General features: G+C 40.8%; 1 protein-coding gene across 4 annotated transcripts in view; it reads left to right on the top strand.

Moving 5' to 3' along the window:
• pde10a (phosphodiesterase 10A) overlaps positions 1–14,729 on the top strand; it is a 215,295-nt gene that overhangs the window by 114,027 nt on the left and 86,539 nt on the right. The window contains exon 1 of one of the 4 annotated variants that reach the window (XM_002938978.5): positions 7,480–8,081. The exons of the other annotated variants lie outside the window; for them this stretch is intronic. Within the exon in view, the coding sequence (XP_002939024.2) occupies positions 8,018–8,081 (64 nt within the window). The 5' untranslated portion in view covers positions 7,480–8,017. Of the gene's footprint in view, positions 1–7,479; positions 8,082–14,729 lie in introns of those variants that run through there. 4 annotated transcript variants of the gene reach the window in all.

The raw sequence follows: 14,729 nt of genomic DNA, 5'->3' as shown, positions 1-14,729 counted from the left end.
TAGAATATGAGCGGGTTGTTATGTATTAAACTTTAACTCACATTTTGATAAACCTTCCCCTTATATTACTGTTTATGACAGTACCTGGATATTACACCTTGTTGGAGATGGTGTACACAGTGACTTCTTTCTATATCTGAGGTCCACAGTTTCAATTCATGTTTGCTGTAAAACAGGGAGTGCCGAAGCTTCATTTGCACTGTGGTTGTGTCAGTGTTTTCAGTTTTTATCTCTAATGAACATATACACGCATAATTAAAGCTGCATAATTAAATTAAGCTGTTGAAGCTTCATTTGCACTGTGGTTGTGTCAGTGTTTTCAGTTTTTATTTCTAATGAACATATACAGGCATAATTAAACTATTTATTAAGTCTTCCCTCCAATGACAATAATGCAAATATAACAGAATCAGAATGGTACATGAGCAACAAATACTACAGACACATCCCTTTTTTGCTTATGTAATATACCAAACACAGGGCTGCAACTCCATACCTTAGGATTTCATGGACTGAGATAACTATGTACATTTTAGCCCTCAGACTCTTGGATTTGTAGTGGTTTCTTTTCTCATACTTAAGGTGGCCATACACGCTAAGATCCGCTCGCTTGGCAAGGTCACCTCCCGATATCCCCACCTACGTGTGGGCAATATCGGGCTAATTCCGTCGTTTGGCCTGGGGCTAAACGATCGAATTAGAACGACAGGTATAGCCCATCATTAGTGCCCATACACAGGCCATTAAGCTGCCAAATCGGTCTAAGGGACCGATATCGGCAGCTAGAATCGGCCCGTGTATGGCCACCTTTAGTCCCTAACTGCCTGATATCATGCTATTAATATTACCAGAAAGGGGTGAGATGCTCTCACTTAGTGGTTATGAAGAGGGTGGTTGCTTCATGATCAGTGCTATAAATTAATTTTTAAAATAACAAAAACCCGAGCATCTATTGTACTGGTGTGTATTGGCTCTATGGTAAAAATATTAGTGTTGATATAAATTGTCCTACAGTGCCCCATATGCAGTGCCTTGGCTATGCTACTCTCCACATCTCCTTTATGTTTTCACTGCTTTGGTCTAGGAATCTAGTCATCACACTTTATTAAATGACCTATGCTGAAGTTTATACAAGCTTATAATGTGCATTTTACAGTAGCTGCAATCATTTTAGTTAAAATAGAACCATTGCATAATAAATGTCACTTTCACTTTGTCTTCCTGCTTAGATAGGGATGTTGGAACAAATACATGGGTTAATATAGGGTTTTGGGTATTTATTAACCACCCTTGTTGATTATTTTATTATATAAACTAAAACAATAGAATTGAAATTGCATATGTTCTCCTTGTATCTGTGTGGGTTTTCCCTGGGTACTTAGGTTTCCTCCCACACTCCAAAAACATACAGGCAGGTAAATTGGCTTCTGACTAAATTGACTATAGTGTGTGAATGTGATAGGGACCCTAGACTGTAATCTCCTCTGGGGCAGGGACTGATGTGATGTATCATCTCTGTAAAGAGCGCTGTATAAATACAAGAAAATAAATAATAATAAATAAAATAATATGCTTATCTATAGGATGGCTTCATCTAGCTTCATGGACGATAGTCCATTGACAGGTAATTTATAGTATGTGCCTCTCAACTGCATAATTCGTTGTCATTGCTAAGTTAGCAGTGCCATGCTGACTGTCACTGAATAACTAAAGGTCAGGCATGTCAAACCCAAATCATAATGAGGGCCATATTAATGGAATAAAATTGCTAAGAGCCCTAGTTTAACTCTATTGAAGAAATTCTAAAGATATTCTGCAATAATTAAATTGTTAACAAACAGCAAGACAATTTTAATTTGCTGCATTTTTAACAAACAAGGAAAGTTAATTTATTATACCTGCCCCCTTCAATGTGGACTATGCCCAAGGCTTGTGTTTGTGCTGATCCCTCAGAACTGGCTTTCAATGAAGCAATAATGGGTGGGCCGCAAGTCATTGCTGGGCCTATTATGCCTACTCTAATTCAATGAAAATTCTCAAAAACCAAAGTAAAAACTGAAAACTGATAAATACTAAATACACAAAACATTAACCCCAAGTATGGGGGTTATATTTATTGTAAAAAAAATAATAGATGTGGTTCAATGTAGCCTTTAAAACAGCTTTTTTGTATGTCTGTGCTGCTGTAGATCAGTATACTGTGCACTGTGTGGTGGGATTCAAATATACAGCTTCAGGAGCTGCCATTGGAGATGTTTGGAGGTGCATCAATCTTGTGATAGTCTTTCTGTACCACACTGGAACAGAAGCATTGGGGATGAAGTGCATATTTACAATTATTATAAGACTTTATAAAGCACTGATAAATATGTACTGCTTTGCAGAGAATGTTCATCATATAATGTAATTTTATGTGGGTGAGCAATCACTCCCCAACTCACAAAGAACAGTTCTTAGAGCAAAACAGACACTGGAAAATGTTTGAGAAAATATTGCTGTAGCAATATGTAATATAAAAACACTTTGTTTACAGAAGAGTTGCTGACATTTACACAAGCTTGAGCAGCTATTAAAACCTGGGTGGAGACAATACTATTCCCTGCAGTTGTGAAATGAAAGAGGGAATTTCCTTGTGTATATAACACTGTTTATGGGTGTTTCATATGTAGGGTGGAGTTGTTCTACCAGTGTAAATTCTACACCCGTTAGATGCCTGCTTGTTATAGAGCAGCAAGGGCCAGACCAGCATAATCCAAAAACAGAATACTTCTTGCAAAGAGTGAATAGTGAAAGGGGCATAGTCATTATAGTTTGTAAACCAACATTACCGGTAAAGTTGCCCATAGCAACCAATATGCCCCTTAGTGACCTGCGTTACAAACATGCATAAAATGCTTGTATGTGAAAGCCTTTATTGGCTCAAAAATTGAAGTCTAGAGTGGCAAAATATGTGCCACTCTATGTATGTGAGACATAGAAATAACTACTAGTCCTTACACAGTAAATAGAGTACTGCATTTTCCTGCATATGGATATACCTGTAAACTGCTTCATGACTGTGTTAAGCCTATCCTTTGGTGCAGTTTGTCCTTGTACACAAACAGGCAGAACTGTTGAGTCCTCCTGCAGTAAAGATAGAACCCCTTTACCAGACCTTCCTTTAGTGCAGGATGCTTTTGACACAAAAAATCCCACAACCTTAAATAAACTAGAATGATTATATATATTCCAACTTGCCATTGTTTAGCAAGATAAATCTTAAATTGTTCACTTTGCATATATCTCCTTGAGAACATACAGCACATGTTGTAAACTTGGCCATCTGCTGTAAAAGTGGAGAAAGGGCTTTTTCAGCAAGTTCTGGTATATTTTGCCTAAGATAGGTGGAATGCTTAAATTACATCATTCCAGGAAAAGGGATAACTTGCAACTTTTAACAGCCTAGAGGTTGCAAAACTCTCAGCACTGTACAGTAAAAAGGAACAATAAAGTAAACAGAAATGCCATGTGGTTGATAATTTACACAAATTAGAGGGTAACAATAACACAGGAATATCAGCATTGGCTCATAAGAACCTAGATTGAGTTAGATTATATGCTAGTGCTTCAAGAAGGAGTTTTAAAATAATTTTATAAAATAGTTTAATGGTGAGCCATGATAGATGACCTGCAAGCAGAATTGTACTGAGGTGTTTTAATGTTTACCCAGCATGTTTTAGATTTACATGGCCTTTATCATGTGATTTTGGGTTCCTGGGCAGAGGTAACCAAGTAGGACAGAACCAGCAAAGTTCAAGTTAATGTAAAAAGATGGACAACCCCTTTAAGTGCGTAGTCCCCTGTGATACCAATTATTAAAAGGTTGCAGTAGTCTAGGCAGGAGAGGGTAAAGGCACCAATGAGGGAAACATACAAATTTTGGTTAGAGGAAATCATCAAGAAGTGCCAGTCTGTGACAGCACGGTGAATTAGCAGGATAAATAAGCATGCCATAACTAATAATAGTAAAATGGTTGTAGGGCCAGGTTTGGAGGACAACTTGACTAGTTCCATTTTTGGAAAGATAGCTAGGAGACTGGGTTTACATTTCAGTAAAGAGACATATACATTTATTTGTAAATCATCTGCATACAAAACAGGAATAAAGTCTGTAAAGACTTCAGCCTACTATTATGTGAGTAGTTCCTGCTGTGTTGACTTGCTGGGAGCAGACTGAAGGAGAATGCTGCTAGGTACTACTGATGCTGTTGTACTGCTCACTGCAATAGTATGCACTGCAAACGGTGGTGGTGCAGTTAATGACAAATCTGAGAGCCAGCAGTTGCTAGGGGAATGATGCCTGCAGTGTTTTCTGTCTGCCAATGACTAAGGTCTAAGCTAACACTCATATAACTGCAGCCATAGGGAGCCCTCCCATAGGATTTCTGCAGTCCATAAGTACTCACAGAAACGCTGCACTGAATCCTCTATCAAAAGAAACACAGGATTTATTTTCTCCTTTTTTGTGAACATGTTCTTCGGTTTCAGACTTTTAGGGCTCCTTCAGGTTTGGGGCTTGAGTCTGCTCAGTTCTCTCTTCTCTCCCTCCCTTCTCCTGCTCCCACCTCCAATAAGAATGCATAAGAACTTGCTTCCCGCACCCTTAGGAATGTGTGATCTGAACTTCCAATGGCTATAACTGCAGCAGGAAGCTACCAAGCCCAAACTAAAATGGCAGCTGCTATCACAGGGAGCTTCTAGGACTCTTTATTCAGGTATAGTAAAGCTTTCTGCTGAATTGATATAGCGTTCTATGTGGCAAATTTATTGGCAGTAAAATGCCAAAATGACTTTCCTTCTCCTTTAATCAGGCCTGTATTTGTGGGAAGGCCACAAAGGCCCAGGCGTAGGGTGGCACCATGTAAGGGGTGGCATGCCGCCCAGCCGCACTTGTTTTTTCCTGGAGCACTGGGGAAATAGGCGAGCAGGACATTTGTTTAACTCTCCTGCGTGCCAATTCCTCAGTGCTCCAGGGCAGGTTGAGGAGCAAGTATGGATAGTGGGGAGAAGATGAAGAGACGTGCTACTGCATGGCGGGGACTGAGGTGCACCAACTATAAATCCGAGGCTGATGTTAATATCAGTGGCATAACTATAGAGGATGCAGGCCCTGTGGTCGCAGGGGACCACGGGTCTAGCTCCTGTATTGCCACTTTTCTGCCTGAATTTACAGCAGGCAGGCATGAGTGGGTGGTGTTGGGGAGTCATGTAGGTTTGTGTGCGTGCTGGGCCCAGTGTTGGACTGGGCAGAGCCAACCCAGTGTGCTGTATGTAATGTAGTTTAACATGGGGTGATTCCAACTAATGTGAAGGGTTAGGTATTGTCAGGCGCCCCCTTGGAAAGGAGATTTCCTGTCGGGGGATGAAGCACACGTGTGACAGAGCCCTTAATGAAAACAGCAACATACCTCATCTATAAATGTGGTTTACATTCATGCCATGTTCCTATAAATCTCCTTTGAAACATATAGACATAGGCTGTTCATATTTTGTTTGATTGTCTGAGCTTAGTTGTATCAAAGGTAGCTCTCCCACACAGTGTAAAGGCTTAAAGTTGTAGGCTAACTGCACTCAAGGAGTTGGTCATTACCTTGAATTAGGCTGGTACAGCATCACTTGCATCAACTGACTTCTAAGTCTTAGTTAGTGATCCAGCACTATATGACTGTGCTATATAATTGCGTGTGTGTGTGTGTAGCCGGATCTAGTTTTACCAAAGAAGGTAAAGAAGGTCTCAAGGTGTCGAATCAAATTCCAATGGCCAAAATAGGAATTTGTTGCAATATTTGCCATGTTTATATGCAATAACTTTTTAATTTCTGTTTAAGAAACTGAAGCATTGTAGATTTACCCAAGAAGAAACACCACACAAAGCATTGTATTCAAATTCATCATTGGTTCTTACACAGTCTCTTGGATAGACAAATCATATCTAAAACACAATTCTTTAGTATAACCGCTTGACAATTTTTCAAATGAAGCTCCACTTTTGCCTTGCAGTGCTGGGTCCTGAGTTAAATGCCAGCCTGGGCAATGTTCTTCCTGTGTCTGTGTATGTTTCCTCCTGGCATTCCAGTTTCCTCCCACACTCCAAAAACATACAGGCAGGTTAATAGGCATCTGACTAAATTGACCATAGTGTGAATGAATGCCATTCGGACCTTAGATTGTAAACTCCTCTGTGGCAGGGACTGATCGATTAATAATCTCTGTAATGTGCTGCAAAAATTGTGTTGGTGCTTTATATATAACAGGAAATAAATAAAATAAATTTCCTTCCACTTTTATTTTTGGTGCCCATTTATTGTATATCATACTAGGCCTATCCCTTGCTGAAGTAACCTAATTTGTGCTGATAATCTTCTGTAATCTGGCTTCCCTCTTCCAAAGTACATATACAACAAAGTATTTCGCTATTTAGGTACAAATGGTGCCCACTCATAGCCCCACATACTAATTCTTTTGTTTACCCACAGCCCAACTTTTTTTTTTAACCTTTCCTCTTATATAGCAAAAGTAAACTGTGTCATGAAAAAAATACACAAGTGAATTTTGCGGCCTTCTGTTGGAGCTGGACATAAGTTCAAAATAGGTGCTCCACCACACCCCAGTGCCCCAGGCATCAGCTTTCCAGAGTGGGTCACTCCTCCAGTCTGTGCAGGCCCAAGGCACAGATATGCATTCCATTAAGGAACCAATGATACCCAGTTTTCTCAAATGGCAAAAATCAGTTTCCAGTAAGAACATCGGGAATACAACTTAAATAGACCAATATATGTAGTGTGCAATGAAAGATACAGTATAACAATGTCATGGAATAGACAATGGATAGTTACTGTACAAACAGAATAGAAATTGAGCAGTAAGAAGTTTTTTGAATAAAGTTATTAGTAAGGGCTAGGGTAAAGATTATTTTTAGAAATGCCAATAACAACAAACTATCCAAAAGAAAACATTGTAGGGAATCTGTTATTTTTAGGATAGGACCATAAACACAAACAAGCCTATACCTAAACTCCAGTGCCTACTGTGGCTCTATATAAAGGGCCCTTGGAGCCCCTTATACCCGCTGCTTGAGCACTGAAAGCCAAGCCATGTCCATGTGCCAGGAGCCACATCATTGCCAGGCTGCTCTCTGCTCCTCCTTTGAGTAACCTAACCACCCATCCCAATGGCTCTGCGGTGGGACTTACGTCAGAGGATAGAGATTTTTGAACAAATGAACTAATGGATGACATGTCCAGAAACTACTCGTTACATCCTAACCTGCCCCTGAATTCTGTAAGAGAGAGAAACCCGGCTGCCAGCAGCTTGGATCCCCCTCCCTGTGTCAGTCTATGCAGCGGCATCAGCTCGGTCTCATTCAGATCAGTTTCTCCTCCTTCTCTTTCTTGCCTCCAGCCCACAGCTGCTTCACATAAAGGAACAAGAGCCCAGCCCTGCTCGCCCCCTCTCTCCCTTACGTCTCTTTGCCTTTCACTCCAGCAGCTTCTCATTGCGCCCTCCCTCCAATTAGCAGCACCCCACCCTCTTCCTTTCACATCATCACCGGCGCAGGAGGAAGGCTGGGGAAGGATAAAAACTCTGCTGGCACCAGAAGACCTAGAGGTGTTGCTGGAAAGTGGGGGGGGACCAATTCTGCCTTAATTTGGGGTGGAGGAGTAACAAGCACCTAGAAAGCGCAACATTTTGCATCCTCCCGCCTCCCCCCTATACAGAGGCTGTTGCATCTTCCGAGCGGATCCTCTGCTATTTGGAGACGGACCTCTCCCACGTCCCGTCAGCTCTGGCCAAGCTCCGCATTGCAAGTTGCAGGAGGGGGAGACGCGGCACTCGGATCGCTCAGGCTTCAGTTTCTGTAAAGCCCCGTTGGAGACCTTGTACGATCTGCTGGCAGCACCTCCAGGGCCCCCACCGGTGACCGAGTAGGGGCCCCTCACTGCGCGTTCCTTGTTCTCCCCTGGGTGCGGGAGCAGACATGGAAGATGGACCTTCTTCTGCAGGCTGCTTTAGAAGGTTTACCGACTGCTTCCTTAGCACAAGTAGGTGTCGTCTAGAGACCGTCTGTCTGTGGGTGCTACTCTATCAACGTCACTGGGAGAAAAAAGGTGTATTGTAAGGTGAAAAGGGGACAAATTAGCCGCAAACTGATACATTGCGTATTCTCTTTTTTACATACAATACATTTCTTTGCATTTAGGCGGTGTTTAGTATAACATTGTGAAACCCTCAGAAAGAAGCCGGGCAAATAAACTGCGCTATGTAAGAATTGTGCCGCCCAGCGCTGTGTGCGCTGTTTCTACTCGGTTGAATTAAACCGCTAAAGTCAGTTCTTTTTCTTTTTCAGTGCCAGGTTTTGTACTCCGAGTACCTTTTAATACACAACGTAATAACGTAATCTAATGTTCTAGGTCTGTACGTGATTGTCAGGTACATAGAGGAAATGTTGCATTATTTGATATGCAAGGTATGCTCATCTATAGTGTCTTTATATAGTATTGCAGAGATAAAAACTGCTGAACTATTAAACTTCAAACTTTTATTGAAAGGATGGGAAGGCATCGTGGGAAGTGTAGTTTAGCAGCTGGGGGCGGGTATATTGCATTTTATTGTTGTGGTGTTATGGTCCCAACTGTCAGTCCTCTCTGTCCAGTTTGGTAAACCCAACCCCTTAGAGTTTATAGTTTTGTTATTGGGAAGATGCGAGACATGGCAAATCAGCTGATTAAATTGTAAGAAAGCTTAAATTGCATTTAGTTTGCTGTGGGCTGTCTTATTTACTGGGAAGGTGCTGGACAGTGCAGTGATAATGTATAATGAATGTTTGAAAACACTTGTCTACACAACATGCTAGTGCTGCAAAGCCCAAGTCGCCTTTTTTGTTAAAATGCAAGCAACCATTTCAGTGATCCTGCATTATTAGTCTATACTTGGTAATAAACCTTTCTTTACAGTGAGGGTTATGTATGTAAAATTCTACAGTTAATAGTTTAATTCACATTTTATACTGGTAAGGGAGGAATCTGACACAGGACTGTAGCTGCAGTTTTAAATGCATAACCGTCTAAAGGCAAGCTTAAGTGCTCAAATTTGCTGCATCTAACAAGTGTGTCATCTATGCTGGATGATTGTGCACAAGCAGCCAGTTAGACCCCAGTACACATGCAATATATTGTGATGTCCACGACAATTTTGGATGCACCCACAAAATGCATTACTATAGATATATTTTACACAGCAATCCAGGGCTGCTTTAATAAATAGACAAAGGGGGCTCACCTTGTGATATTTCATCTGTACTAATTTTAAGCAGTTGGAATTCCACAATACAGCTTTTTTTCATTTACCTTTCTACTGACACAAACTTTTATCAGGACTGTTTTTTCATCATGGGTTCCGTCCTTTTGCTTTTCTCATTATAGTCAAGTTCACCTGGTTGACAGACATCCTGCCACAATTTTTTTTTGTGGTGGCTGCAAGGGCAAACGTGAGATGTGTTGCCCTGGGCCCACCAGTACTCTAGACCACACATCCAAGAAGACGTTAGAGGAAATGTTTAATGTAACCCTACAATATTATTGAAAGTAGAGCTGCCCCATGCCAGCAAAGTTATAACCATAATAACCTAACATGTGTAACTTCAAAATCTCCAGTCTTAAGGCAGGCATCACCCTTGGCACTAACATGATGGGCACCTGCATATTCCACTCACACCACACTCTCAATTTGATTTCTGGGCCTCCTAAAAAGTATAGCTTCTGCTTCACCACCTTGAGGAAGGCAGGCAGTATGAAAGACTGATATCTGGCAGCAGTAAACGATTATTGTAATAAGGCTGTTGGCCTATACCTGCTTATTCAGCAGCCATATATTACATGGTACAAAGTAAAAATATATTGATACCTGAAGTTACCATTTCACCCCTTTCTAACTCATGGGTTCTCAATGTTCCATAACCACTTTTCAAGGTAATATTATGTAGGCTTCTCATTAGTGAAACGGCTACACACTGGGCTTTATGCCTATGAGCACTAGGTTTATACCCATGCCTATGAGATTGACTATTATCTGTGAAATAGGACATTGTATCACATTTGTATATTTTTTTTTATTTATTACAACTTAAATTTATTTGGAGTTGGTACATAATTGCTGATTCCAACTCCAGGTACCTAAAATTGCTTCTGACTTTGGATTAAATAAGGATAGCTACAGTTTGTGTCTCAGGGAATAGAATATATGTCTTTGAAGTAAAAATCTTCATATACCATACATATTATTAGGCACTGTACATATTAGGTCTGATTTGATTGCTTCATCTATGGAGTGAAAAGTGAGTCTGGCAAGCTGTTTTGATGGGGAACTGGTACTATGTGATCTGCTCAGTTTCAAGGGATGGAAGATGTTGTAAAGAATTGCAGCTCTAATAGTTGGGCCAACTGCCCTTTTCCAGAAATTCTGTTAAAATTTATTTTCTCTGTAGCTAGCAGGACCTTTATTACATTTAAAGCTACAATGTTATATTTCTTTTCTTGAAATTTTGATAAGCCTCCTTAAAATCTAAATATGTGTAATGCATCATCATGCGGTGGGTTAAGGGAGTACGTGGCTGTGTGCGGTAGTGACATCACGCATGGTGAGAATTGACATCACTCACGTGCTGTCACTTCTGGCAGACTAGGGGTCACATTTAGGTGCGGTCCTAGGGTGGAGCTGGACCTAAATACAGCCTTGGTGATGCGTTCTGCTGTGAGCCAAAAGGGGGTAAGGAACTTGTCTTTGTGAACAGATATAGACTATCACCGTTGCTGTTCAGTCTGTGGAATTTGATATGTCTGTCTAAGTAATAAAATATAATATCAAAAATTGATATTTTTTGTTTAAGCAGCCTTTTAACATAAGCCTAACTAAATGAGCTCCTGTAAAAAAGCAGAGCTCTCAACCCTTAGGGGTACGGTGCTGGAAGATCTTGTGGCAAAATTTTGTGGGCACGGCTTATGGGGGGGTGATGTCACCTAATGCTCACTGCATGCGCAAAGGCCTTTTCCTGAAATTGAATGCTGATGTGCACACACAGTAAGTGATCAAATGAAGAGGCACTAGAAATTAGTGGAATCCCCATAAGTGACAGGAGGCCAGGAAATCTCATAATTCGAGAAGAATCTGCGAAAGTTGACGGCTCTGAAAAAGGGGAGGTGGGTGTATATTTTCCATTTTAAACATTGTAGGTCACATACCCTTGTGAGTTATTTAATACAATCCTGTCCCTTCCCTCTTTGTTGTGATTGTTTTGTTAGCAGGAGTCCATTATGCAGGGGAATTACCTGTGCACTGGTTATTTAATAATCTACCAAGCAAGGACCAAACCTGGAGTAGCTTCAGTTACCCTTTTTAGCTCCAGAAATAACAAACTGTAGCAAAGGACTCATTGACACAGCATTTTGCCCTGCTTTCTCCTGCAGTAGAGTTCTCCTGCATTCACCACTAGTGAGTGCAGAACGAAACGTAATTTGTTTTTTATGTGCCTGTACTGACAGTCACATGTAAGTGCTGAATGCAGACAGAACGCAACCTGATGCGTTCAATCTAAGTTAGGCGCTTACATGCGCCTGTGTCAGTATGAGTACATAAGATCTCAACAACCATTTAACTACTGTAAAAATCGGATATTGTGTGCACATGTGCTAAACAATATTTACATTCTTATTTACTCACATATAATGCATAGAACACACAACTATAATATGAGAAATATATCACACATTTGGTGCATTTCATTAATCAAAATTCCATGCTTAGGGATTTGTGTACTCCACCAAACAATAGTTTCGGCTCCCTATATGCTCACAGAAATGATAACTATTAACACCTTTTAAAAATTGTAGATTCATCTCCCTCTGTGGCTTTCTTCATTTATTTATTTTTTTCTCATAATAAGACAGGAAAGACACGTTGATAGTGAAAAGTACCTATATCAAGTGCAGTCCCCTCTGCAAGTGCAACGTTTACATCACCTCCCAGACTGGTATTTGATACTTCCTATCCTGCAGAAGTCCGTCTTCTCTGCCCAGTCTGAATGTAAATCGCCGGTGGGATGGCATATCTGGCGCCGGAATTTCCAGAAATCGCAGAAGTTTCCTCTCAAGGCATATGCCATCCCACCGGCGATTTACATCGCGGGTGACTAATCTCCCCGTCTACCACGGCCCTAAGTGTGTCTCATTGTGGTTGTGTGCATTATCCCTCTCAGTGATTAAATCACAGTATAAAATTATTTGGCACACTTGCACAGTCTGAGATTGACTGTGGTATCTTTATCCTCTTTACTGGGGTGGTGGTTGTACACTTGCTTACCAAACCACTCTCCAACAAAGTTGGAGGTAAAGTGTATCGCCCATAGGTCTTGGTGGTTATTCCGAGCTACCAATATGTATGTATATACATATTGTATGTATATCTAAATATTATGATTGGGAATTGCCTGAGAACCAGGCCATATTTCAAGGTTTTCCCATGTCTTCGCAAAATTGCCAAAATTATGCCTTTACTTCCTAAAGAATGCTGGAATATTTGCTTGTTACGCCATTAAATTTAGTTTGCATACAGGATGGAGCTCCTTTAGGGTTATAGGATTCTGAAATGCTGTAGCAGCAGTATTACCCAAAGGCTAGCCATCTGTGTTCTAGACTGTTAATTAGCTGCCTACATATAAACAGTCTCCAGGCAAAATTCTCTTGCAGAGAACAGACACCAGGAAGTATTTATGGTCCTAAGAATTAGAAAATTTGAATTTGGAAACCTGGGAATATAGGCAATATGGTATAGGTTTAGGTTTCTGGATAAGAGAAACCTGATATCGAGAAGCAAATAACTCTCTTTATTTTTCTCTGTAATAGTTGCAGTGTATCTTGTACTTGAGAGTAACCTGCTTGTCAATGTTGGTCGCAATAAAATGATTGATATAATTTAGCAAAATACACCGCACTTGCAGATCTTAACGTAAAAAAAAAAAAAAGAAGCATTTCTCTTTAACATTCAATGTTTTGGTCACATAAAGTGACCGTCCTCAGGGACATGAAACCAGAACTGCAAGTAACCCACTCCTTGAAAATGCTAAGTGCAGAAAATTGTGCCAAAATAAGAAAGATAATTCTGGCAACCTTTGCAAAACACCATAGAGACTACCATCTCTATGGTAATTTTCTCAGAGAAATTACCTGTGCCACGAGCAACGTTAAGAAGGCAGCAGGAACTCAGGGAGATTGGTGCATGGAGGAGGGCTTTGGGTTTCTGGAGAAGTGTGCTGATTTTTCAATCAGCTACAGGCTCTTTGCCAGGGATGGGCTGCACCTCAATGATGACTGTGCAGCTGCTTTGGGGAAGAAGATGGCTAGATGGTTGGAGGAGATTTTAAACTAGGCATGAGGTAGTGGGCATAGTAAGAGCAAAAGAGGGAGCAGACTTGCTTGGGGGTACCGAAAATTGCAGGAAGCACCATAAGTTGTATATGCAAAATTCTAGCGCTGGTACCAGTATGATATGTATGTTTACAAATGCAAAGAGTCTGACTGGGAAAATGGGAGAGCTGAGGTGCTGGCGCTGGAGAGGAATTGTGATGTGATTGGTGTTGCTGAAACATGGTTGAATGAGTCACATGACTGGGCAGTCTGTTCAGAGGGACAGAGGCAATAGAAAAGGGTGTTTCTGTTTGTTCATCAGGAATTAAAAGCAAATATTAAAGGAGAAGGAAAGTCATTTTGGCATTTTACTGCCAATAGATTTGCCACATTAGTGCCACCTAGAACACTTTATTTATTCTGCAGAAATCATAGAGGCACCTTTTCTGTGAGTGCTTATGGCTGTATTTACATAGATCTTTCTGATAAAGCTTTCTTAGTTTTTACCTTTCCTTCTCTTTTAAGGAGGAAGTGATGATGGTAAATGAGGGAGCTGAAGCCTTATGGGTTGAGCTTCTCACAGAGTCGGTGGTTGATGCAGGATATGGTGCAAAATTAATGTGAACAAGGTACCATGGGCAGATCAAATACACCCTTGGGTACTGAGCGAGCTAGGTCCAGTATTACAGTGGCCTCTGTTTCTGATATTCAGACTCTTTCACCTGATACAGTACCTATCGATTGGAGGAAGCTAATGTTGTTCCTATATTTAAAAAGGGATTACAATCTCAGCCTGGCAATTATAGGCCTGTAAGTTTGACCTCTGTGGTGGGCAAGTTATTTGAAGGCTTGTTAAGGGATCACATACAAAATTGTGTTCTGGAGAATCGCATTATGAGCAGTAATCAGCATGGCTTTATGAAGGACAGGTCATTTAATTGCTTTTTATGATGAGGTTAGTAAGAAGCAGGACAGTGGGGTGCAGTAGATGTGATCTATTTGGATTTTGCCAAAGCATTTGATACCGTGACCCACAAACAACTGCTTTTTAAACTAAGGTCTGTTAGTCTTAGTGAAGTCATTTGTACATGAATAGGAAACTGGCTACAGGATCGGGTACAGAGGGTGGTTGTAAATGGGACATTCTCTACTTGGAATAAGGGTCTCAGTGGGGTCCCTCAGGGTTCTGTACTGGGTCCACTTTTGTTTAACTTGTTCATTAATGACTTAGGGGAGGGTATTATAAGTAATGTATCAGTGTTTGCAGATGACACAAAACTCTACAGCCCAGTT

Source organism: Xenopus tropicalis, chromosome 5, assembly GCF_000004195.4.
Source record: "Xenopus tropicalis strain Nigerian chromosome 5, UCB_Xtro_10.0, whole genome shotgun sequence".
In the NCBI taxonomy this organism is placed as follows: Eukaryota; Metazoa; Chordata; class Amphibia; order Anura; family Pipidae; genus Xenopus; species Xenopus tropicalis.
This window is presented reverse-complemented; position numbering and strand designations above follow the sequence as displayed.